The 27,323-nt window shown below is 40.1% G+C and overlaps 1 protein-coding gene across 1 annotated transcript; it reads left to right on the forward strand.

Annotated features, from left to right (window-relative positions):
• Positions 1 to 1,606: 1,606 nt before the first annotated feature.
• lrch2 (leucine-rich repeats and calponin homology (CH) domain containing 2) lies at positions 1,607 to 25,980 on the forward strand. The gene is made up of 21 exons (XM_054625571.1): positions 1,607 to 1,847; positions 9,801 to 9,945; positions 10,205 to 10,331; positions 10,429 to 10,534; positions 11,289 to 11,425; positions 11,604 to 11,734; positions 11,946 to 12,033; positions 12,527 to 12,623; positions 12,750 to 12,847; positions 12,939 to 13,006; positions 14,077 to 14,181; positions 14,555 to 14,623; positions 15,064 to 15,126; positions 15,699 to 15,747; positions 15,832 to 15,972; positions 16,292 to 16,342; positions 16,459 to 16,522; positions 18,222 to 18,334; positions 20,851 to 20,988; positions 21,105 to 21,182; positions 22,234 to 25,980. Exons 1-21 carry the CDS (start codon positions 1,607 to 1,609, stop codon positions 22,351 to 22,353), a joined length of 2,229 nt encoding a protein of 742 aa, XP_054481546.1. The 3' UTR covers positions 22,354 to 25,980.
• The last annotated feature ends 1,343 nt before the right edge of the window (positions 25,981 to 27,323 follow it).

The following is a 27,323-nucleotide window of genomic DNA, read 5'->3' on the forward strand; positions in this document are numbered from 1 at the left end:
TACAGTGAGCGCTATTGTAGTGGCTGATGTGCAACTATGTCATCAAAACCCATGCATATACAAGAAAAACAACATTTGAATAGCTGTCCACTGTAGTGACCTCTATGCATGAAAGGGTTAAGTTTGTGTTTATTAACCAGGTCTTGTAGTTAAAAACCAGAGCCAAGATTCCACTGAACAGAAGCTTATTTCTGGTTCTCACACCCTTAACATTTTTCATTATTTGGAAACGTTATGTGCAAAGAGTAATAAGTTACTTTAAATGTCTCTCAATCACCCTCATCTTTAATCATTTGACTGATGACAGACACAATCTGGTGGAAATCACCCCCAGATAATAACATTATAACATAATCACCAATAATATACAGTACCAGTCAAAAGTTTGGACACACCTTCTCATTCAACTACTTTGAAGAATCTAAAATATAAAACATATTCTGGTTTGTTGAGCATTTGTTTGTTTACCACATAATTCCATATGTGTTCCTTCATAGTTTGGATGTCTTCAATATTAATCTACAATGTAGAAAAAAATAAAAATAAAGAAAAACCATTGAATGAGAAGGTGTGTCCAAACTTTTGACTGGTACTGTATCTGATTTTAATCATTTGCATATTATATCGGTTAATATACAAGACAAAAAAAGTGTAGATGTACATATTTTAAGACATTCTTTCTCTGTGCTATGAATTACAATTTATAAAATGCATTGTAGTAATGTGCCAATGATAATATTAAAACTATCAATATATAAGCTTTTTGGTCTGATGGAGAGAATTTTAAAAACAGTAGCCATAGGCTACATACACCTATTCCTTGACAAGGTGTGTTTGGGCCAAAATGACCATCGTGGGCTGACCTGAGGACCATTTGGCAGATAAGCGCTGACCAGACGGGCCTTTGGGCTTCTTTAGTTCTCCTCTGGTGTGACATTAGGGGAGAAAAGAAAATGCCCCTTTAGGACCGAGACATATATTAATGCTGCTTTGAAAATGATCACAGTGTGAATCTATGTAAGGATAATTATTTTAATCACAGCTTCCACTCTCCAGCCTTCCAGTAGCTTTCCCCAGGAGTAGCAGTAGATGAAAAACCATAATTGATAACCAGTGAACTAAAGTAGGTCAGTAATGACCCTATATGGATGCTCCAGTCTCTGTTGAATCTCCTTTAGACTACCTGATGCATTATGTTATAGTATTAGTTGCCTCTTCAGAAGAATGTGGCACCGAAGGACACTGAGCATTGCTTGAATATCTGTATCTGATATTGTTGTCATCATAGTGATTCATCATCATTTGTTAACAACCATCCAGCAAAATTGAAGGAGATCTAAATGATTGATTGAGGGGCCCCTGCTGGGAGTTTTGTATTAGCAGGTGGAGGAAGGGTAAAAGCTTAAAATGGCCACTACACCCTGCTCACCATCACCACCACCACCATCATCATCATCATCATCAGCAGCAGCAGCACCACCTCCGAAGCCCATCCCCTAGCGTCCGTCCAGGGAATGGAGCCTGTGCGCGCATGGGCGGAGGACACTGCCGCTGTGCGCCCTTATTATTGTACCAGTAATTTCTCCTTTTTTTTTTTTGAACGAAAATGGCGTCTAGTCAGGGAGGTGTGGGAGCTGTCACGGCTCTACAAAGCCATCACTACTCTAGCGGACCTCCCTGGAGCCCGGGCATCAGCCAGTACCAGCACCAGCAGCAGCACCACACGGCCCGCAGCCTGGACCGGGCTCTGGAGGATGCCGTGTGCTCCGGGATACTCAACCTGAGCGGGAGGAAGCTGAGGGAGTACCCGGGGCTGAGCTACGATCTGACCGACACGACACAAGCAGGTGGGTGGATGTGCGTGCATGGACCAAAGGAGACCACAAGTCAGTCCCGATGTGCTTCATTTTGTATTGAAAATATGTGCTCATTCTTTTGTGCGTAATTACAATGCATCACTCCCAAAGCATTACGCATGGATTTATGTCTGATGTTCTGGATAGATGCGCATTGATCTGCCTTCTCCAAAACGCACATATCCATCCTGCCATTACTCTGGTTATATATATATATATATATATATATATATATATATATATATATATATATCACACACAGTTTATTGCACAAGGTTGCTCGGCTGCTGTTGTGTGGTTGTTGTGATCGACGCCAAAAGGCTTTCAGTAGCACACCCCCCCCACACACACACACACACACACACACACACACACACACACACACACACACACACACACACACACACACACACACCCTCGAGACACATGAACGAGACGGCAGGCGCACCCAAGCCAGGCGCTGTGCAGAGGTTTGCACGCCGAGCTGCGGATGATTTGGCACCAGACTGCTGGAGCAGAATATGAATGAACCCCAAAGGGCAGTAGTAGATAGTTGCTCAATCGTTATTATGCGCGCTGAGCATGTGATACACGTACATGCTTTCTTCTTTTTCATTTTTTTTCTTTTTTTCTTTTCTGCACACTACCAGACAAAAGATGCAGTGTGTACTTGCAGCCTCACCCCCAACCCCCCAGGCTGCCTGGGTGCAGCAATATATATAGTCCATAATATGTCAGAAAGGAGGAAGACACATGGTCTGCTTTTTGGTTTCATTGGTAGGCGGTTAGATATGTATCTGCTGTTTGGTCTTTATTATAAGGTGTCTGCTGTAAGAGGGAATTAGAATGGAGTCAGTAGCGTGAGCTCTCTGAAGGCTGTGTTATCAGGGCCATACTGACATTGTGGTTTAGGAATTGGCTTGTCTAACTTTTACACATTAAGCACTACAGACTATAACTGATAATATTTTGTTCCAAGGAGCCATGTTGAGGAGAATATTTGTATCAAATATACTTATTATATGTTAATCAAATGTAACGGATTAGTAGAACATTTTAATTATTATTAATCAATCTAAGTCCTTATCATGGACATCTAGAATATGCTGCATATCAGGATGATAATTTCCTCCTCTGACACGTCCACGTACCATATGGTGTTACTCTGTCATGTGCAGCTCGTGGCAAGCTGTGGTTTGTTGGAGAGCCCTTACCCCGAGGGATTAAAATTTTCTGCTCAAAGATTTTGGTACCTCCTTAAGCACCTTTTTTTTTTTTTTTTTTTTTTTTTTTTTTAACTGGCGGATCTATACATGAGTATGGAATCCAAAGTTAAGATTTATTTTAGTGCATCATAATATAATCATAATAGACATTAATTAGCTTGACTAAAAAGTAGCAGGTAAGTATAATATAAGCAGACATTTTGGACATGCATGCAGATTGTTGCTTCTCTGTGTCAGTGATCCGGATGTATAATGATGTCGTTTTAAATTGCCTAAACAGTGTGACAAACCTTTACCCGTGGAGAGCTGAAGCCATGCATATTATTAACAGGCTGCCTTTCAGTGCTAACAGGAAGTTAGTATACTCTATATCTGGACTGCTGAGATGAACGTACACCCTTTTTAACTTACGATATACTGTAATAATGACCAGCTTGTCTCTGTAGCAAGTCTGTCCAGATATATCAATATTGTTGCAAATGGGATTTGATAAGTGCACGTTCCATAGCACTGAGGGTAATCAAAAGAGATAAAAGAGTGCACATTTCTGCCACACCTCTGATCTCGTGCTGACACTGTGACTAACCCCGTCACTGGGATCACTGCAGTCTTTTCACTTTTATTCATACCTTCATTACGATGCCTTAAATGAAAGGCGTGCCAGAAGGAAGTCTCACTTTCAAATGTGCAATAAACACAGCGACATCCTCTTCATCAACTCAAATCTCTGCTGTAAAAGGAAACAGCTTTACAAGGCTGGATCAATCACACCAGAAGCCTTTCAAACTGAATGAAAAAAATAGCTCATTTCAAATTGAAGACTGAAGACATAACATATTCCTCTGAAAATGATTATGATGCTATGTGTCTTTACACCTTTTCCTCCTATAAATATTATTGTCCGTGGAATATATTTTTTTAGATCTGGATGTTTCAATGAAGCAACAGCATTGTATCCCACCATTAATTGGATGATAGTATAATTTCAGTCCATCCCATTGTTGTTTTTAGAAGTAAAATGTAAAAAAAAAAAAAATACAGAACAGGGTCTAACTGAGTGGCCTCCATCTGACTAATGAGCAGCAGAAGGCCCCAGTGTGTGTGGACACAGAAAGAGAGAGGCCTGCTCACACAAGGGTGTTTGTTTGCACTGAACTACTGGCAGTTTGTCTCCAGTCAGTTGGTTTTCCCATGGGAAAGTGATCAAGCTCTGAGCTGCTGCCCTGACCTTGAAGAGGGGCTGGGGAGCAGTGCATCAACCTGGGCAGATGTGCAGGGTCATATCCCAGCATGCTCCTACCCGCCATTACCCTGCCCCGAGGGTACAAATACACTAAGCTTCAGCACCTGCCGTGTGTTGACAGACAACAGAGTGTTGTATGGTGTTGTTTTTGAGAGAACATTATGAATAGATGTGGTTTCCTTGCTTTATGACTGCTGCCAAGTAGAAGACAGAATCTGTCAGAGCACATCGCCTTCTCGAATCCTCTATGACGGGTTGGGTGTGATATGCCAAATAAAAGCTTCAAATGAAAAGAATGCAAGGTCAAAGAATAGATAAAGAAGTTTTTTTTTTTTTTTCAACTGTGATTGGATGCGATGAAGATTTGAAGAACGAAACAAAAGCTGCAAGATTGTTTTGTTTTATTGTAGCCCAAATTAAGTCTCCCAAGAGTGCTTCATCACTGTTACATTCTTGTGATGTTGAGTTAGCTCGTGAAGGACAGTTTCTACAAGGACACAAGTATCAAGCTGGCATTCTTGGATCTAATAATCAACTAGTGTAAATAACATCAAGAGTCACTGCTCGTAAAAGTAGAGGCACATAGCAGGCTGACTCATTCAAAAGGCTTCCAGAGACTTGGAAATATAAAACACAGCACCACACTGTGCAGTGAAATCAAATATTCTGGGTGTCTTATGAAAGCCTGTCCTGTCTTTCCTCTTGTCTCAGTTGGTGTGTGAAGAATAGCACGGACTGCCGGGAGGCTACTCAAAAGAACTGCCCCCCAAAAAATGTATGGTTTTCTTTACTTCATAGTAATGTGAGTGTAGCCTGAGAAAAAAAAAAATCCACATCCCCAATGGTGCTTCTTCCCTCAGGGCTCCCTTTACATGTGCTATCGCATGTCTAGACAAGAGGACCAAAACATACGTGTCAACATGAACACAATGCCTTGTCACATCAATGACGCCACCATCAAATCTACAAATTGTGATTAACAGATTTATCTTCATGAGGTTTATTATGTTACACACTGTGGTTATAAAAAGACCAAATGATTTATTGGCGGTTTGCAGTAAACAGTTGAGGAAGGTATTTTAGGAAAAGCTTAGTGGAGGTTACTCCCATAGAGTACGTTTGGAAATATAATATTTTTTTTAAGGAAATGTCCAAAACTGGGCTTCACATAACTTTAGTTTCTTAAGAAATTAAGAAGAGATCAGGCGATACTCTGGTTAGAAATCGGTGGCAGAGTATTTTAAGAGCTGGAGGGAAAACAAAAGTGAACTATTCCTCACAAGCCCTGAAATTGAAAGTAAATTAGGCCAGCGTATAATGTTAAAATAAAACAAGTGCAGTTAAAAGAGGCTGTTTATTTTTGTTTACCAGCTGGGGATTCATTTTTTTTCTAATTTATAAAATTATGTTTTAGTCTACATAATGTAAAAATAAGGACAATTACTTATGACATATTGTTACATCTGTAATTGCTAATTTATTCTTAAAAACTAAGATAACCTGCAGGTTAGAGAAGTATGAACCATTAAGTGTTTGGCATTTGTACTTGGAATATATCTTGATTATTCAAACTGGCAGGTAACCACACATTCACTAAGTAATAATCTATTTTACAAATAAAATGAGAAGCTCTTGTGTGTCATATGATGGCGACTGTGCTTATTTTTTATTATAATCAGATTTCACAGTGCGCCTTGGTTGGATCAGTTGGATCCTATGTGTGAATCAGCAGCTAAAGTGTACAACCACAACTTCTGCTGCGTCAGACTTTTGATTTCACTCCCTTCAGTCAGCAGAAACAAACATGCTGTACTATAACTACTTAATGTTCATGATTATTTGTACTTTGTACCATATTGACTGTTGGAGAGGATGTTACACATTAATGATGGGATGTGTTTGTGTGTTCGTGATGTCCTTATACAAAAGCACAGGAAGGAAATCAAGCATTATGTGAACATGAATATTTTATATCTAAAGTGCTTATAATAATGTTTCTGTGTATATTTTATTGTGTATGAATAAATCTGTCTGCACAAGTATTGTCAGTATGGGGCTGATGAACTGATGAAGCGTCTAGAAGAACATATCTGGTAGGGGACCTGTAGATGTGGTGCCTGTAATGTATTGACCAGCCGTCAAGTTAGTACCTGAGTGTGAGCAAATGAAAGGTCTCACTAAAGCTCCCACAGACAGCCCCCCAAATAAAGTAGCTGAGTAAATACAGCTGATCCAGAGTCTGTCCCAGTGTAAACCGCACACATGGCAGTCTGCTACGGCCAAACCACTCAATCTGACTGACCCTCTCCCAAATACTGCCAGTGATTCGGTGACACCCAAGGACCTGAGCCGTCCTGGACCCCACCCTCACTTGTAAAATCCTCCCCCCCAAAAAAAGGCCTCATTGGCCATGACTCATCATATCATTGTTGAAATGGCCCCTCAAAACATGATGAGGAATCCCATGAGGGTATCTCCAGGAGCAGATTGATGGCAGGAGCACCAGGTTGACTGACCATCAAACACCTGAACCCACATGCAGACAATAAAGCCCATAAAAGGTTCCTGCTGACCCGTTACGCTCCAGGCCACACCCACAACCTGACAGCCAGCCACTGCGGTCGCATCTGCTGCAGGGTGCAAATAATGAGGCCCAATAAATCATGTTTTTGTCATGTTGCTTTCCTGTTTTTCATTAAATTGAACCTTGTAGTGAAATGCTGAATTCAAGTATTTTAGTCTGCAGTTTTTGTTTTGGATATCGGGATTTTCTTGTATAGCCATTTTTGCGTGGTTATATTAAGATAATCACAGGTTGAACTCTTTAATTGCAATTTTTAAACAATTATTTTCTGTTCAGAAACCCTCTGCAGCAGAAGAGAGAGAGTCTGTTACTTGCTCCAACACTCAGCAGGATGTCTGTTAGTGTAGAGTTTGCTGTGTCATCGGAAGACATAGCCAGACGTCATCCGTGCTATTAACATCAATTGATAGATTGCTGATTTGGCGTGAGGGTGGAGCATTGAGGAGGGTTGGTGGAGGGCTCGTCTGCCTGGCGGCCCTTGTCCTGCGGGAGCTCTTGGCGACCAGCAGGCGGATAAAAAAGCCCCACTGTGGGCTGCAGATGGTGCATGGCCTGGGTTGGAGGAGGGAGAAGGGGATGGAGATGGACAGGCTCACAAAGACTGTCTCCACCCACCCCCATCGCCCATCGACCCACATGATTCCACTGCTGAAGAAGAATCCCCAGGTGTTTTGATGGTTTTATGTACAGCTGGGCTTCAGCATCAAGGTTAGAGCCTCAGGGAGAAGCAGAATTTACTCTTAATGGAAAACGACTATACCCTGTGACCTCAGCTTTGGTCTTTCCCCATGTGGTTATTTCTGTTTCCCCTTAGCATCTCTGCTGTTTTTCCCTTTGTGCTGCCGACTGTCTCATGGTCTGCTTCTCACTTCTGCTTACCGGCTGCTTGTCAGAGCTCAGACCACAGCTACAGGGTGAGGCCAGTCAGAAACGAGAGTCTTTCTACAGGAACAGACACAACTCATAAACAGTTTTTGCTCGGCTCATGACATCTCGTAACCTCGCGGAATGGGGATTAAGGTTCTGCGTAAATACGTTGAAATGCTATTGATATTACATTGCTAATCCATCCAGAGTAAACAGAATCCGTCAGTACATTAGGTCAGTGAGTGTTTGCTCTCAGTTAAGCCCATATTGCCTAATTGTTTAGGGCGATGGCGGCGCAGTAGTGTTTGCTTTCAGCAGTGTGGTTGTAGCACATCAGTAAGGTGGGAGGAATAATTAAAAGCGGTTTCTTTCTGTGGTGGAGCTGCTCCCCACATAGCTCTCTAATTATCATGTCACCCAGAGATAATTCAGAAGACACACACACACACACACACACACACACACACACACACACACACACACACACACACACACACACACACACACACACACACACACAGAATTTGCAGCTACTGAATCAATATGCGTCTGGAGGTGAAGTCTTATCAATAACGTAGTCTTTACATGTATTGTTCTCATGGTTGCAGAGGCATCCTCACGTTTCCTGTTTAAACGAATGCTGTTTGTGTCTGCTGTTATTTAACAGTGTGTGCATGGAAATGCCTTGGACATTGATTCAGCAGCCTTGAGGGACAATGTGCCTTAACTCGTTCAAGATCCAGAGGCATGTACAAGATGTAGACCTCCAGAGGGAGCAGGAGTCTGGTTGATATACTACGATTTAGTAAATGAGATGCTGAGTGAGTGTTTTGCTCTGTTTCGATGTTCTCAGGCAAGAGTGCCGGTATCTAAATATTTAATCATAAGAAGCAAAGATGCAGATGAGACGCTGTGCTTACATTCATTGACTGGAGCAGGGACAGCATTCATATTGTTGTCCCAGAGTAGTAACACACACTCTTGGCGGATGATGCAGGGCTATGATTTTGCAGCAAATTGGCTTCAGTAGTACAGCAGAGCACATGAGTTATTGTCATGTCCGTGCTAACTATGTCACACACTTTAAATCACAGCTTGTTCTTTATTGATTCAACATCAGCACACACCAATCTTACCCAATATTAAACTAAAATATGTAATATTGTAATCCCCCTTTGGATGAATTTGTTGATCTCTCAATTTAAAATAACTGCAAGACCAAATACATTCCCATGAGCCTCAGCTGTACTTTGTGTTTTGTGGTAATTAGCAAATGTTAGTGCGGCAACATGCTAAACTAAGATGCACATAGTAGACATTATACCTGCTAAACATTAGCTCATTAGCATTGTCATTGTGAGTATGTTGCCATGTTAGCATTAGCACTTGGCTTAGAGCACCGCTGTGTCTGCTGACTCTCGCTACAATATGTGAAAAATGGGCGTATTCTGCCACAGAGCATTTGGTTTACTACATTACATTGCAAAAGTGTTACATTTATGTCAAAATATTAGATTTCCATGTCTATGAAAATGACCTTGTCATAAATACTATTAAAGATAAATCATTCTAAACTATTCAGTGGCATAGAAAAACACCACCCTTATTTACAAAAAGCAGCCCCTTTTCATAATCACTTAGGGGTTATCTGTTGCTTGAAACTGATCTTTTAACAAAAAGAAAACACATGGAGTGAATTCTAACACTTTCCTCACATTCATACGTTGAAAAGCCATTACTGTGCCACTCCCAGTGGGATCGATATTGAAAATACTGAGATATTACACTGCCAGTAGCACTCAGACCTTCAAGGCCCAAGACTCTGGTGTAATCTCAGACCGGTGTTCGATGAAGAGGCGCGCTTCGTCACAGAAACGTATTGATTAGTCTTTCAACTCTATGGCCTCATGACTAAAGCAAACATAATGAATGGTGCCCAGATCCTCAAAAGTAAATAATGTGTTTGCCGTCTGTGTGTACAAAGTGTACAGATTCATCAGCTCCTTTTATATCCCGCCTTTCAGATTTGTCCAAGAATCGCCTCACAGAAATCCCTCCAGAAGTGTGTCTATACGCCCCCCTCGAGTCGCTCAACCTCTACCACAACTGCATCAAGTGCATCCCAGAAGCCATTATCAATCTGCAGATGCTGACTTATCTAGATATCAGGTGGGTCATTGCTAACACTTTACTTTCAGTTTGGTTGCTATGTCTCATTATGTACACTCAACAAAAGTGAATGAATGTGGGTTTTTTTATCTCTAAAGAAGTGTTCCCCTTTCAGTACATTTAAGAGGCATTTCCTCTTTTGCTGAAATACAATCCCAGTGACCAGACACTCCCTGTTAAAGGCTTCTGTATACTTTTTTTTTTTTTTTTTTTTTTTTTTTTTTTTAAATGTAGGTCAATGTTTTATCTCTCTCCACAGCCGAAATCTCCTGTCAGTTTTGCCAAAATACTTGTTCAACCTCCCCCTTAAAGTTCTGCTGGTGAGCAACAACAAACTTGTGTCCATCCCCGAGGAGATCGGCAAGGCCAAAGAGTTGATGGAACTGGTGAGCAGTGTGTATGTGTCGGCAGAGCATTAAATTAACTTGTGTATGTTGTGCCACTGGAGCACTACCATTTCCTACACTTTGTCTCCCCCCGCAGGACGTGAGCTGTAATGAGATCCAGGTGCTGCCAGCTCAGGTGGGGAGGCTCCATGCCTTGCGAGAACTCAACATCAGGAAGAATTGTCTTCACATGCTGCCTGAGGGTCAGTACATCACAACCTTCTTTTTTTCCCCTCACTTTGTTTGTTTTTTGAGGTCATTTGGTCATTTTATAAAGTGAATCTTTATAAAATATACATAAAATCAAAGGCTGCGTGGTTAAGCCTTTGATTTTATCTATGTTTTATAAAGAATATAGATAAAATCAAAGGCTGCGTGGTTAAGCCTTTGATTTTATCTATGTTTTATAAAGAATATAGATAAAATCAAAGGCTGCGTGGTTAAGCCTTTGATTTTATCTATATTTTATAAAGAATATTGATAAAATCAAAGGCTGCGTTGCGTGGTTAAGCCTTTGATTTTATCTATATTTTATAAAGAATATAGATCAAATCAAAGGCTGCATGGTTAAGCCTTTGATTTTCTTCTATATTTTATAAAGATTCACTTTTTAAAGATTTACTTTATAAAATGATCGAAGTTGAACTCTGTTACAAAGCAGACATAAAGGCAGTTACGGATACCTTTCCATTCTCTGCATGCATTTGGATAAGAGTGAATTCAATGAAAAGACATAACAAAGTCACACCCTAAAGTTGGAGATTGGCGCCTCGAAGCGTCTTCTAAAAGGAAATTCTGCATTACATAGAGTTTGGAAGATGTGGGTGTTTACTCATGCAAAGGGACAAAGAAAGTTCAAGTATTTTGGGTGAGGCAGTACTCTGACAAGGACGAACTCATCAGCATAACAAGGACTATTGTATGTTGTAAAGGCTGTTCTCTGGTCTGTACTTGCAGAGTTAGCTGACCTGCCCCTCATCCAACTTGACTTTTCCTGCAATAAGATCACAGAGATTCCTCCAGCGTACAGGAAACTCAGGCAACTGCAGCACATCATCCTAGATAACAACCCTATGCAGTCTCCACCGGCACAGGTAGGTGCATTCATTTCACAATTCTGTGCATATTATGTACCGTACTAGAGTATATATGGTTTCAGCATGCAACACAAATCGGCTTGTCTGAAGTTGAGTTGACAGGTTGTCATGTCATGTCATATCTTTCCAGTGGTTTCAAGAACTCCAACACCTTGTGTGCTTTTGTACGTTTCAGATTTGTCTCAAGGGCAAAGTGCACATATTCAAGTACCTGAACATCCAGGCGTGTAGGATGGACAAGAAACCGGACACCCTGGACCTCCCATCACTCGGCAAGCGTTGCCTTCCACAGCCGCTTACTGATAGGTACTGACACAGTTATTGTTGTTTCATCATGACTTGACACACAGAACATTTACGTTTGTATCATATCTGTTCCTTTGAAAATAGTATTTGCATCTACACAAACTCCCTTGATGATATGTGTTATGTTTATTCATTATTCTGAGATCGCAAATTTGATTTTAAGGTTACCTAATACAGCCCTAATGAGCAGTTTTGCATTGCATATTTCCAGCATGGAAGATTTTTATCCCAGTAAGAACCACGGGCCTGACTCTGGAATTGGAAGTGACAATGGTGACAAGAGGCTGTCTACAACTGAGGTCAGAGTTCAAACACTCAAGATCAACTGCTTCAAAGTACACCTTATGGTATAATGGATGCACTGCTGCTAGCTAGAGTTTTTTTTTTAGCAAAGTTAATCTAAAAAATGGAAAAAAAACTCTTGGGTTCAGGTTCAGGCATTAGCACTCACAAGCAGATTCTCCAGACGAAGTAGCAGAGGGTGACACACAAGGTCATCATTTCAATCAACTGGCAACTAGACAGCATATTGGGGGGGGGGGGTGTTGGCTGAGGTGGGAAGTTCTCTCTGAGTGTGACTGGTTGGCCAATGAGGAATAATTGAGTCTAGACATGACAGCAGAGGACGCATGTGGAAATCCACAACTTTGAAACGCGTGTGGGAGTTCACCTCTGCTCCAGACACAAGTAATCTCACTTCTGCTGCTGAGCCAAAGTATTGCATGACAAGCACCATATATCATTATTCTTTCTATATTGACAGTTGTTATTCATTCTTCTCTTCTCCTGCAGCCTTCTGACGATGACACTGTCAGCCTGCACTCTCAGGTTTCAGAGACAGCCCGTGCTGATGCCCTCTCTCTTCTCTCCAAAATGGATTCTTGCAAAGGTTACCGAAAATAAGTATCACATATTCCCCTTTGACAGCAATAACAGAGACACGGGGGTGGTTGAGTGAAGTGCCAAACATGTGACAGTTTATTTGATGAACGCGGATGCTTCCTCCCTCTATCAGATCAGGATCTCTATGACTTTATAGACCCCAACCAGGACGAGGATCCTGCTCTGTCAGAGTGTGATGGGAAGCAGAGCGGTCATGTGTCTTGTATCAAGGTATGAATCAATCAATGAATTAATTAATAAATCAATCTATTGATCAGTCAATTGGTCCCTGACTTGGTGTGTGTGTGTGTGTGTGTTTCAGGAATTGGAGAAAGTTCTTAATATGTCTCACCAAAGCAAAGATAAAGACGGCTGGAAGGAGGAGTCAGGGTGAGTTCATGATTCATGACATTACTCATCATTATACAATGCTTGAACAGTATTTGATTTGTGCTTAGAATGCAAAAAGAGTTCTGTGAAAGAAAGATCATAGAGTACACAGTGATTAGCCACAGGTCGAACCTGGATAGGTTTACAGTTAGAAACAAAGAACATGCAGGGAGGCTTTCTTCAGCTGCTGCATTTGCGGAATATTTCAGCACAATGCAAAAAAGAGATGTTTGTAGATATGAATGAGCAGAGGATTTCCACAAATCAACTACTGCAATCATCCATCATGGGCGGCTGTGGCGTAGTGGAGAGCAAGGTAGTTCTCCAATCAGAGGGTCGGTGGTTCGATACCCGGCTTCGGCAGTCGATGTGTCCTTGGGCAAGACACTTAACCCCAAGTTGCTCCCGAAGGCTTGCCATCGGTGTGGACTGGATGTTGCATGAATGTTAGTTAGAGTCTGATGGTGGCACCTTGCATGGTAGCCTGTCATCAGTGTGTGAATGATGTGTAATATACTACTGATTGTAAGTCGCTTTGGATAAAAGCGTCTGCTAAATGACTGTAATGTAATGTAATGTGGTAACAGAAGCTCGATCAATCAACTTGATGGTCTTCTTTCATCACCAGCTACAAATAAAGAAAGGGGCCCTAAGCTTGAATACTAATCTAGCTTGGCTCCAACTGGTCCGTTTAATTTCTAAAGAAAGAAAATTTGGCAGAAGCGATCATGCAGGTTGTCAGTTTAAAACATCTGGAAATATGTCGGGGTGTTTGTAAATGTTAGAAAATCATGTGCAGATGTGATTTACTGTAGCATCAAAAAGACAAGTTTAGATTACATGATTTTGTTTTATATACACATGACACATGACACATGATGCTTTAGTGTTTTGACAGCTGTACTGAGGCTTTCTGAATTTGTTGTTAAGGTGCTCTCTTCCCTGTGCAGACCCTTTTGGGAATTTTGGCAAAATTAGGTTGTTTCCAAATGTTTAAATACCTAAGTCAAAAGTGTGAGTTATGTATAGTTTCTGATCATTTGATGACTTTGATCTTGAACTTTTTCCAGCTCTGATAAGGAGCAGCTAGTTGAGGAAGAGGATGATGAGCTGAAGGAAGTGCTGGATCTGAGGAAGATTGCTGTTCAGCTTTTGCAGCAGGAGCAGCAGAACAGGTGTGTGGTTCTCACTTTTCTTCTAGGGATGAAACAAACGCCACCCCATACTTACTGGAGCACTCTGCACCGCCATTAGTTTAGATCTCTATTAGCCGCACTGCTAAAATCCACATCCTTCTTCATGTGAAACTTGTGAGAAGATCCTCTCATCATACCTGTGTTTGTGGATTCGTTCTCTGTTTCTCAATATCCACAGATTGTTTTCCTTACATCCCCAAATATCGTTCCATCATCACCATTTTACCTCTTTCTACTCTGATAAAATCTAATTCTCACCAGCATGACTTCACCCCTGTCCTCTCCTGATCATTTTTCATTTCCTGCTTTCTCCCTCAAATCGGCTGCTGAACTATTGATTTGCGGCTTCTAGACGACGTTCCTTGATTTGCAGAGCGGAGAGTCTCATTCACCGAAGGAGAGTGACCGGCCGGGCACACAGGTAGATGGACTTTTTTTCTTCATCAATTGCAGGTTATTTGTACGTCACACTGGGTAGATAACCACTGGTCGTGTCCATGAGCCCACGGACACAGTAGTAGAAGATCTGTAAACTGTTTCTATGCTTGAATGCATGAAAAGGTTTTTTATCTTAGAAGTGGAAGGAGGTCTCTTTTCCTGTAAGTTGGTTGTACTTTGAACTTTATAAACCAGTGTTTTTACATAATTTCTCATCTGTGCTGAAAATGAATTGCCTTTTGTTGCTCAACTGGTTTCCACAGAATCTGAAGTCTATCTCCCCTATTGTTGTACGTTGTATTTGTCAACGTTTATCATCCTTGACGCACAATAATCCATGCGTATCATGTAACATGAGTAATTTCCGTTGTTACGGTTCTTGTTGTTCTGCTTCACAATAACTGTTCCTGTTTTTGTCTGCAGATTCCTAAGTCACTCTGGAAGCTCAGGCAGCAAACCAAGGCCCCCGCCCCAGGCGGCTCGCAGGTACGTTCTGTAACACGTGTTCAGTCCTCATGACCAGAAGCACACATTAACAGAAGGTAGAAGGCCTGAGTTAATGATGACCAGAAACATAGCAATATAGCTGCTAAATTTGTTTTACACTATAATTTATCTCGGTTTGATCTCTCTCATGCGTCCAAAGACTTTTTTGAATTTTAAGGGGAATTATAGTTTTTTTCAATAAAATTAAATTAAAGAACATTGAAAACGTCCATCACAATTTCCAGGAGCCAAAAGGTTTTCATCCATCTATTGGTTCAATAGTGTAAACACAAATATGTTACATATATAACTATATAACACTGAAATAAGAACAGATTGTCGCAATTTAGGCGCTGAAACCGGCAAGTGCTAGGTATTTCTGCTTGATAAAGGACTTTAATGATGTGTTCAGGTTAATTGCAGGACAGTTCTGTAGAGTCTAATCAGACAAAATGAAATTAAGCCTCATGCATAACCACTCATACAAATAGATATAAAAAAGCATATCTAATGATAACTGAACGTAAAACAACAGATACAGTAATCTGATGCTATTTTTGTCTTTATTCTAGTGCTTCGCTGGATGAAGGAAGTAGTGGGGCATCGGTGCTGAGTGGACAGGTACATGATGTGATGTACCTGTGATGTTTTCTCTCTCTGGAGGATGAAGGGAAGGATTTTAATTGTGTCCGTCTCCTTTTACAGCCTTCTTCCTCCTGCTCATTCGATGGCAGCCTGAAATCAGATCAGTTGGATTCTGAGCCCAGGTGGCCCGAAATCCCACCGGTCCTCAATCAGAATGAAGATCGCAGGAGGACCAAGTACTTGAGAAAAGATTATCTGAAGGTATGAGCGTGCACACGGCTCCCCATAGCTGCAGCAGCCTAATTTAAATATATCCTCTGCACACTTCATTAGTTGCATGAGCATAAATTCTCACCATCAGGAGATTAGTTGTATATTTTTCATGTTCCTCTATGGGGATCAAGCCTTGCAGAAAGCTTTGGTCATTTGTTGTGTTTTGTTTGATGGTTTGATTGAAGATAACTTAGGGAAAGAATGTATGATGGTGGTAAGTCATCTTTTTATAATTATAAAATGATCTTACCCATGGCACATGTGTCAGTCAATTCATAAAAGGATTTCCTTTTTCCTTTTCTGACAGTACAAGTGTCAGAGTGCTCGGAAAAACTCCAGCGGGAACGACGACTGTGAGGTGGGATTTGAGAAACATCCTGTGTGAATAAAAATAACAATATTGAAAACTCCCAAACAATCCTTCAGTCCTAAGACAATGCCTCACTCTTATCTTAACCATTATTTTGTCTCCAGGAGGGTTTGCGCAGCGCTGATTTTAGCACCACTCTGACTGTGTTTGGACTAAAGCCGAGATCAGGTAATACACAAGTTCTTGCTCATTTGTAAGACCTCTTCTGAATAGATTTTCTGAAGATAATAAAGAAATGGATACTTATAAGGATGTTAAGAATCAAGACTTGACAAATCCAGAAGCTTAGGTAAAAATATAAATAAGAGAGACATCAAATTATTTAGAAAATCGCATTTAGGAAAGAAAATTGAGTAGAAAACAGTTTATTTTATTTGGGATACCTTCACATCAATGGGCTTATTTCAATTACCCTAAATTACATTATGTGCAGTTAGCTTCTGCTAACATGCAAACAAAGCTTGAATACGACTGAGGCAGTGCTCCATGGCAATGCCAAGGCTCATATCTGAAGCCAAGATATTTTTTTAGGTGCAGTTCAAGAGTCCTTTCTCTGGAAGCGGGGAAGGTTTCCAAGGAACTGTTGGTCTGTTCTATATCAGTGCATTTAACAGTCAAGGACAAGGTGTGACTGGATTAATATCTCCTCCTGATTTATTTTGGTGCACTTATAAATCATGGACCTGTGTTATTATCTTTATGGATTTATAGCTATCTGCATGGAAAATGAAAGTAACTTTAAGCTGGAAAATGTATTTAAAGAAAAAGTACCCATCAACAGATCATTACTACTGATGCATTAATGTGTGAGCAGTTATTTTGCTGTTGGTTTAGCTGCAGCTATTTTTTTAAACTTTTATATAAGGCTGCAACTACTGAAAATGTACATTATGGATTAATCTGCTGATTATTTTCTGGAGAAATGGATCAACTTTTTGGTTTGTAAAACTTCAGAAAATAGTGAGAAATGTCACAATCTCCAAGAATTAAAGGGACAGCTTCAAGTTTCTTGTTCTGTCTCATCAACAGGCAAACCCCTTTAAGTAATTCAGTGTAGTGTATTTTAAGACAACGAAAGCAACAAATCTTCACTGTTGAGAACTGGACCAGTGACATGTTTGGCATTTTCAGCAAAGTTGATTGATCGGTTAATAAAATTGTTAATTTTTCTGTCCCTCGACTAGTTGGTTAATTGACTAATCATTTCATCTTTCATTTTATATACTTAAAGGTAATTTAATCTGTAACAATGCATTATATTTTATGAGCTCTTAATATGTTTGTATGCAAAATCCTAATCAGTAAAATAAATAGTAACTTTGGTCAATATTGTCTTATATGTCTTATATTTAAAAGAACGTCTTTGGAAAACATTCATATTGTATACTGTAAGAAGCTGAGCTTCCAGGAATAAGGAGCCAATGGGGTGCAAGGATTTGTGTGGGATGCTACTCTTACAAAACATTTTAAGAGAAGAACATTTTCACGACGAGTTGTGGGAAAATTATGTGAACTAAAGATAAAACTCGGCGCAGAAAGTTGGAACCATACCAGCCATATCTGAAAACAAGTAAAGATACAGGGATATTTATGTTCTGCACCATTGGCTTGTTTTAAAAGTGGCCTCGCCTTTTTCCCCATAACACAGATTATATTCAGATTCCTCACTTCAATATCATCTGATATGGGGCTTTGGTTTTTTTGTCCCATAACAGGACAGGCTTTCCAGTAAAGTGTGAGTGGAATTAACCTGTAGACCTCAGGTGGCCCCTGGTTGACCTGCTAGGATAGTCAATAGAAGCTGTATCTAGGATTTTAGCTTCCTTTTTCTATTTTCACTGTGTGTTATCTGGAACTTCTATTTCAGCCTTCACCAAAGGAAGCCGCCAGGAATACAGCCCACAAGACCCCAGCTTCACTATGAGGAGGAAGATGGAGCACTTGAGAGAGGAAATCGAACAAATAGGACTCTTACGGCAGGTCAGAAGCTCCCCGGCTTGTTTATGCAATCAATGAGTCATTCGCAGGCAGAAGCCTGTCATTTCCTGGTTTAGTTCCAGTGTTTGTTTTATTTCAGTGAAGAAGTGCTATCTAAATACAGAGGAATATCTGTGTCTTTACTAAGAATTCCCATTTAATTGCGATGTCATGTTGCCTATTCAGCATAGCATATTGTGTTTAAAGTCAAACTTTTCTCAATGTTCACTTGCTGCCTGACAATAGTTGCGTCCGAAATGCCATACTTACATGCTATTTAATAAGATGAAACCAATGACACGCAAATTACACACCCTTTCCTGTAGTATAACGGTATGCAAACACCGGACATCTTAAATTCCCTTTAAGAAACATCCAGCCACACATCGAGGGAAGAGAGAGAGAGTGAAATAGTGAACTTCAGTAATAGTTAAAATAATGATAACACTTAAGCCGTATCAGTAAAGAATATTGCATATGGGATTACTTTATACATCTAGCAGTCATCCTGAGCTTGATGGAGTTTTTTCAGTTGTCATACAGATAGCCCAGGTGTCATCACATGACCTAACACCCTCCCAAGAGCTAAGTACAGGACACAGAAACTGTAGTGGTGTATGACGACACATGTCAGCTGTGAAGGACCACTACCTCGGTTAAATTAAGAGGACCCTAATGGACAAGAGACTGAATTAGCAAGACGGCTGCAGGAACAAGAACCAAGAATTAGGAAAACGGACGCTTTAACAAACAAGAGAATCAAAAAGGTTGGAACGAGACAAACTGAGTAGCTGAGACTAAGATCTGATTGCGTGGTGAAGTTGATGATTAGCAGCTTGCCACAACACCAGCAGACCTGATCCCAGTATTGTAATCAAGCACACTCACACAGACAAAGAGAGAGAGCAGCTCCTGGCTAAGATCATAGCAGATGGCAGGACAAGCTGTCTGTGAACACGAGACAGACACAAGTCTCCAAGAAGAGCGCTGGGCTTTGAAGCTAATTTTACATAGTGGCCAAACAGTGAAATTACAACTAACGGGTCTGTCACGTTATGCTATATGGCGATAAAAAACCTTTTTCCCTTAGACTTACATTAGGAAACAGATGTTGAAGTGAGATGTGTAAATCAGCATTTTTTTTATAATTTGGTCTTAAAAGTTGTTAAATGCACTAATAGCCAAATCTAGAGTACTGATGGCTGGTAGGCGGGGCTAAAGGAAACACTAGTGCGCTTGCTCTACGGGTCCATGGATGCAGGAAGATCACCAGTAGATCTGGGTAATTTTATCTGAATTTTATACTCTGAAATCAAACTATTTTGCTCTATGTGCCACTGGGCAACTTTTCTAGGAATGATCCTGGCCCTGCCTCCAACGCTGTATGCAGTTCTCTCTATACATCCATGGTTCAAAACAAGTCACAGCATTGACTGTGAAGCGGTCAAAGGTCAATGATCAAGTATCAGAGATCAGCTGGAGAATGACCAAGGCTGTGGTCGAATAGACAAAAAAATGACATCCTATGTCTTTTCCCAACCATTTGAGATTGAGCTCGATGGAAAACATCATGAGGTCAAGGAAAGATGTGAACGAGATTCATAAGGACTTAGGAAATGACAACCGCCATGCTCAGAGAATCTGACTGCACTTACATAAAGCTGTGTAATTATAAAACCGTGGATGTTATAGACGTGTGTCGCTGACCCAAGGAATTGTTAGGCTTTATCCCATTTCGTTTCCTAGGGATGTTCCATTACTCCTTTTGCTAAAAGAGATAAGAAAGGAAGCACTGAAGCACCCTAACTTAACACTTAAAGAATTCGACCAGCTCTCATCATGGCTGCCGCTTAGATACTTCTGGGTCATTTTACTCTTAGAAAACCTTCCTAAGCAAAACAGACTATTCGACAAAATGTGACTAAAGTTTCATACTCAGGTCACGTGACTGATCTATCAGCCAATTAAAAAGTAAATAAATAGGCCACAGTTTTCTGGTTGAAATGGATTTTAAAGATCTAAGAACCAACAAAAATCTCCAATGTTGATGCAGTCACATTTGACTATGTATCTAATACTTCCTCAAATAGTAAAGCCTTTATCTTGTGGCAAGAGTGTTTTCTATTCAATAAATATTCCTCTGCAGCAGCAGAAGAAGCCTGTCTTGCACTTATTCACAAAGTTGTCTCTTGGAGCACCGTGTTATAATTTCGAGTTTATGGCAGCAACTTAAACTCTTCAAAATGCCTTAGGATTTCTTCTTTTTTATGTTGATATACCTTTTTACTCTGGAAAATCACTATGATTGTGTGATAGATGGGCAGATCATGAGCAATTAGTAGGTTCCCATAAACACCTCTTCTCACAGTGACATTCATTTATTAACCCTCCCAAATATGACTCATACAGTGGAGTGCGGGCCTGGACACGCTCGCCAGCACAATGGAGGAGACCGACCTCAATGTGAATATACATATGAACACAGTAATGTCATGAGGTTATTGTTCATGTGTTTGCAGAACATTGAGTCCAGACTGAAGGTGTTGCTCCCAGAGGATGTTGGAGCTGCTCTGATGGACGGGGTTGTCCTTTGCCATTTAGCCAATCACATTTGTCCTCGCTCCGTCGCCAGCATCCATGTGCCGTCTCCCGCAGTGGTAACAAATAAAATAAAGCTTTCTCACTTTATGTAGTTCATAAGCTGGGAGTCACTAAATGCATTGCTGTCTAACGTTTGTTTTGTCTCTAACATGATTCATTTTCTTGCCTCCAGCCAAAGCTTAGCATGGCTAAATGCCGTAGGAATGTGGAGAACTTCTTGGATGCCTGTAAGAAGCTGGGTGTAACTCAGGTAATATTATTATATGATGTATAATGTGTCCAAAACAAACACAGCTTTCCCTCTATTAACTTCACTTATGTTTTTCTTTTTAAGATATATGATGATGACTTACTAATGAAATCAACTGTGGACCACTGGAATGTACATTTAGTATATTCACTGACATTTCAAAATCTCTGCAAGATCTGTAATGCACATTCATTTGTCTCAACACATACTGACACTAATACTGGAAAAGGCTCAACAGAAAATAAAGGCCTCGACCAAAGTCACCCCGACACAAGTTCGATTAAAGGGCGTTTGTATGGAAGCAAAAATGACATAATAATAACAATAATATGGATTCTATATGCAGGGTTAAAAAATTTAAAAAGAAAATTCAAGTGCTTTTACACAATAATGTGCTATTATTATTATTATTATTATTATTATTATTATTATTATTATTATGAAAAGTCTCATTAATGTGCTTTGGTCAACCACAAAGATCTTTCAGAAAGTCCCAGGTTTTCCCAAGAAAACATAATAATTGTTTTGATGACGCATTCAATGAATTAAATATAGCACAGCTAGAGAATACATGATGATTATAGATCATTCAAATCTCACAGATAAAAATCTTAAAACATCAGCCGAATAACTGAGAACTATCTGCATGGTTAAACACGATAGGTGAGTATGTTTATTTTGGATGGATCAACCCTTGAATTAATGAAGGAGAGGCTATGTAGGTAAGATGCGATAAGATAAGATAATCCTTTATTAGTGCCGCAGCGGGGAAATTTGCAGGCTTACAGCAGCATAGAGTAAAGTGCACACAAGAGACATAGTAAAAGAAAGACAAGATAAAAATAAAAAATGAAATAAAAAAACAAGTATTATAAATAAGCAATAAGAAACAGTAGAAAACAGTAGAAAAACAACAATAACTGAAATATTATATTTACAGACAGAAAAACTATTATAACTATTATTGCACAGTGTATTGTATTGCACAGGTTTTTATAAGGTCATGCCTCTCTTCTATTGCTGAGTGTAAGACGTGTCTCTGCTCACTCAGGACAAGCTGTGTCTGCCCCATCACATCCTAGAGGAGCGCGGCCTGGTGAAGGTGGGTTTGACCGTCCAGGCTCTGCTGGATCTGCCAGCGTCGAAGCCCACGCAACTGTCAGCTGTTTGACACAAGCTCGAATGCTGCGTCCAACCCGCAGTCATCCAGCCCACCTCCCTCTCCGCGGTCCGATCCCACACCCCATAGCCAGGGACCAGAGAGCCCCTCGGGAGGCGAGGACCCAGTGGCTTGTGGGTCTTTGGGAGTTTGCTTCTGCCTGACTGAAACAGGAGACCGGAGGGAGAAACACCTCGGTCTCTTTATATGATGTCAGCCACCACCACGCTTTCCTGTGCATCGCATTTTCACTTTCCTCTTCCTAGTTACTGGGGTCCTCCTGTATGTGTGTGGACCAGCAATGTGACTGTGTGTTTCCTGAGCTGCACAGGCGTCAAAGACAACGTGTCTTTAGAAAGACCTGTTTCGTACCTGTCAATGTGCTCAGTGATTATTGAGCCTGCAAGTGCCAGTACTTACAACATTTCCGTTCCGCTGTTGGAGACGGCGAGGAGATGACAGACATGTGACTCACACTCCCTAAAGCGACAAAAGCTGCACGCTGGCCTTGAAGCCACAAACTTCTGACTGACCTCAAGGGGTTCTTACACTCTTGAGTTTCTCTTCTTTTTGTGGAATATCATTTTTCCCATGAAAATTTATTTATGAATTTGTTAGTGTTGTTGTTGTTGTTGTTGATTTTTTTTTATTTTTTTTACATCAGGTCTCTGCTGTATCTGCTTCTCAGCAACCAACCCCTTAATCATAAGTTGTGTTGTGTTTTTGAACAATCACATCTCCACTGCTTTTTGATGGAGAACACAGGGGGTGCCTCTGTAAAAGCGTGACAAATAGAATCGGATTTGATGTGGTCTTTTCTGGAAGTCATGCATCCGTAGACATTCTGCCCGTTTTCCCTCAAACTCCGGCGTAGTTTCGTAATATTTAAACTACTGTAAAAATCAATACTTTAAATGCTTTCTCAATACAAACCTGCATGCCATGACATCTGACCACTGTGAGAACATGTGCTAGGCTGTGGCCAGAAGCACGGCGGTCCTGTTTTGTAGCGATTTTTTCATCTTACATGCAAGGTTCTGTTTTTGAAAATGACTCATTATAACTTTTCTAAAGCTTTTATACTTTAATTGCCCTTTTTTGTGATGTTCAGAGCATGTTTTTGCAAGGTTAGACACAAAGCTGTTAGGATTTGATGGCTTTGCATAGCCTCTGATGAAACATGTTCATACTGTATGTGTTTGAGAAAGGATGTGGCTGGATCAGAAAGGAGCAGACACTCCTGCAAACCTTCTACACATGACACGCTCTTATCTTACTGCCACCCTGCTGTATGTGGTATTCTGATACAATTTATTGATTCAGGGAAATTCAATTATTTATGTATTTATTCATTTTGTTTTATATTTATATGTTGTTGCCAACACCAGTTCAGGTGTGGTGCATCTGAACATTTAAATCTCACGTGCGTTTCCTGCGGGTTCCCGGTCAACTTAATAAATCTGTGGCAAGAAAGTAGAAAATGACTGAAAGCAGCTGGAAGTGTAGCTACACTGCTCGTCTGTGAATCACCGGCATATCAGATGTGACAGCTGTAACACTTGTATTTAAAACATGAGAATCACTCAGTGTGGGAGTTTAAAAACAAATTGCTCACACCATTTGTCAGTTGAGCTGAGCGTAAGAGGTACCTGCGTAACATGTTCACAAAAGCCTACCTCTGAGGTATTATACATTTAATACTAATCACAGTATTTGTCACTTCTTCATAAATTTGTATTTAAGGGTTATTATAATTTAAGGGTTATAATTACTGCAGAGCAATATCAATCTTGTTGACAGGCGACTGTTAGTCCGGGAGGCTGGGTGCACCTTTCATTTAAAGTTTAGGTCTGCAACATGCGAAAAAACTCAAATTATAGTGGAAATCATATTAAAGTAAAGCTAAAAAATGGCCAAAAGGTTTTCTTTTACTGTGTTTTAACGGTTTATTTCCCATATAGTGATCAACATTTGTGTGCACCTTTGAAGAGAAGCTGAGGTGGGGTTTTTACCTCTATCATTGATACATTGATCATTCAATCAAATGACCTGTGGCTATAAAAAAGGCTTTGTTAGTTCAGCTAGTGGCCTGCTATAACAGTGTTTTGTAGCTGAAACATCATTGAGGATAACTTATGCTTAAAGCCACTTCAACACCTTGAAAGTTTGCAAATATCATGTTAAACAACATTGAAACATTTAAAAACATGATGCATTGTGCCTTAAATGGGGTGTATTCTTTTTTTTTTCTGCAGTCTTAATCCACTATGGAGTTTATAAAATTCAGCTGCCATTATTTTTTGTAAAAATCCATGAGTTATAGTTCTACTCCCTGTACTTATCTTAAGATTTAGTTAGAATTAAGTTAGCTCTGTGGTCGATGTTGAATAACTCCATTGTCTACAGTGCATAGACAACCAGAATCTGAGAGAGAGCACCTGAGGTCAAATAACATGTAGCTTTGCACCTCCCTGTACAAAATGTCCCCAGTGTCAGCTTTCCAGCTGTGAATGTTATTCCTAAGGATCTCTGCTTTTTCTGAATGGCTGTATTGACTTACTTGGTGCCGTTGTTTTCCAAGGAAGAGATACCACAGAGATACAAAACAATACAGGGCATCCAGTTTATCTCGCCTCGGGTTTGAAATATACACAGAGCCTCATAACACATCTTTTTCTTATGCAGAAAGTCCCTACCAATTTCAGTGTACTGTAGGTTATCAACTGTCATTCCTGATTACCAACAAACAAGTAGCTCTTTAATGGAAGAACACATATCTACAGTGTAAAGTGAGCAACAGTGGGCTACAGCTACTGAACTTGTTGCATATTTACCAACATGACAAATGTTCACTTATTATGAAACACAAGCTGCTCAAAAATTGTAGCACACAGCGCTACTAGTATAGCTGTAGGACACTGGTGAAGCTGCCTTTGACTTGGATTCCCATTTATGTTTTAATGCTCACAGTACCATTCACTAACATGCCTGGGCATGATATATCTCCCAACAATATTAGCAAATAAATGTCGTGCAGCTTTGACTCTTTCTGTATCCTTTTTTTTCCTGTTTTACAATTGCCTTTGATACTTAATTGACTCTCAAACATGTGTGTACAGGTATCTTAAGTTCCAATTAATTTCTCATGTAATTAAGTAAGTGCTGGGCCTCACCCTCTCTCCTCTGATGTGTTCATTTAGTTCGCACTGTAAAAGTTCAGATGCCTGTCATCAACTGTCGCTGTCAGCTAAGTTGGACAAAAACAACTGTGACTTTTGGAATTATGTTGTTAAATGCCACACTGATGCCTTGCTCTTGATTTATCTTAATGCACTACCGTATGTCACGCTGCCCTTTCATCCTTTCACTGTAAATTGAGCAAGTGCCAAATCATGAGGGTATCCTCCGATTGCAAGCTTCAGTGTTTCAGCTAAAAGCCTCAACACTGTAGACAGATAATGGATCTTGCAGTGCAGAATCGCATGTGTATGCTGAGGGCTTGGGCTATGATTTGCAAAACTGAACATGAAATATTACGTGCGGTGCTGTTGTATGTTTGGCAGCAGTTCGTTATCGTTTTAAAGGATTTGCTCACACCTTTTTTTTTAAAACAGTCACATGCCCAAATGTGCATTGACACAGTTTGCAGTAGCTGTTTTCATTCATCTTGTTCACACCGGCTGAAACGAAATCATTGCAAAAAATGCAAGTTCAGCCAAAGTTAATGTGATGTTCAGCAGTCTGAGTCAGACAGATAAGGTGAGTATCTTCTAGTCTTTCAGTGGTTTTAGTGTGAAATCCCTCCAAAAAGTGTTTCCTTTGTTTAACTGGCAGAGGAATACCAACACAATGAGGGGATTGTGGATTTTGTACAGAACAGACGGTGACTTCAGAAGATACCCACTTGATGTGTCTACCTAAGACTGCTGAAGCCTCATTTTGGCTTTGGCTGAACTTCACAAAGTAGTTTTTTCACAGAATCAGGACTGTGGATTTTGTCCCCTATCTTTTACATTGGAAACTCATCAAAAGGGGGATTTCTTCAGTGTTAACTGGCAGAATGATTGTAGCAACTAATATCTGTCACTGTACATATGGGTATGTGAATAAGACAGACCTTTAAAATGTTTGCCCTGTTTGGAGGAGTCATACAGATACAAATCCTCAACTGATCGAGAGTAATATCTCATGTCCTTTTAAACATTCATGTGTGTGTGTTATCGTCTGATTTAACTGTTCTATCCGGTTCTTTATTATTTGGTTGTTTTGTTGTACAGATAAAAAGGGTTTGTGGCAGTTCATTCATGAGGCGTGGGAGTAAGTTAGCATGTTTCTGAAGCAGACACAGCATGTTTTTCCTTTTTTTTTAATTGACACTTTATGGCACAACAGGTTGAACATTCACAAATGTCTGCAACAGAGAATAGTCAGTATGGCGCAATATTTTCCACAGGTACTGTAGAGGTGCTGTTATATTTCCTTTTGTGGTTTGGCAATTAACCCACTTCAATTGTTTTAACGTATTATTGCACTAAATAAAATCTGTACCTGTCATTTTTTTCCTTTTTTCCTTTTTAACACTGTATCTTATCATCTCATCCAAAGAAAAAAGTGAATCTGTGAGTCCTGTCTATACACTACACTGCCAAGAAAATTCAAATTGTTGTATATACGCTTTTTGTATTTTAAAAACAAGTCAAATGCATGCAAGAATACTGAGTGGCTGAAGCTGAACCTGTACATATCATCTGTATAAACTCCAGGGATTTCTTACAAAAAAAACAAAAACAAATGTGGGTCCATATGAAATAAAGTCAAATTCTTTGCAGCTCAGTCTGTCTTGTCTTGTCATCTCCAGCTCTGCCCAGTTGGAGCTCCTTGCTCGATGTACCTTAAACTCACCAGCTGGGTGTGTGTATAACTTTAACTGGAGACTGTGCTGGAAAGTAATTCCTTACGAGTGTGATCAGGTTCATTTGCAA

The sequence above is a fragment of the Anoplopoma fimbria genome, chromosome 24, assembly GCF_027596085.1.
Source record: "Anoplopoma fimbria isolate UVic2021 breed Golden Eagle Sablefish chromosome 24, Afim_UVic_2022, whole genome shotgun sequence".
NCBI lineage: Eukaryota > Metazoa > Chordata > Actinopteri > Perciformes > Anoplopomatidae > Anoplopoma > Anoplopoma fimbria.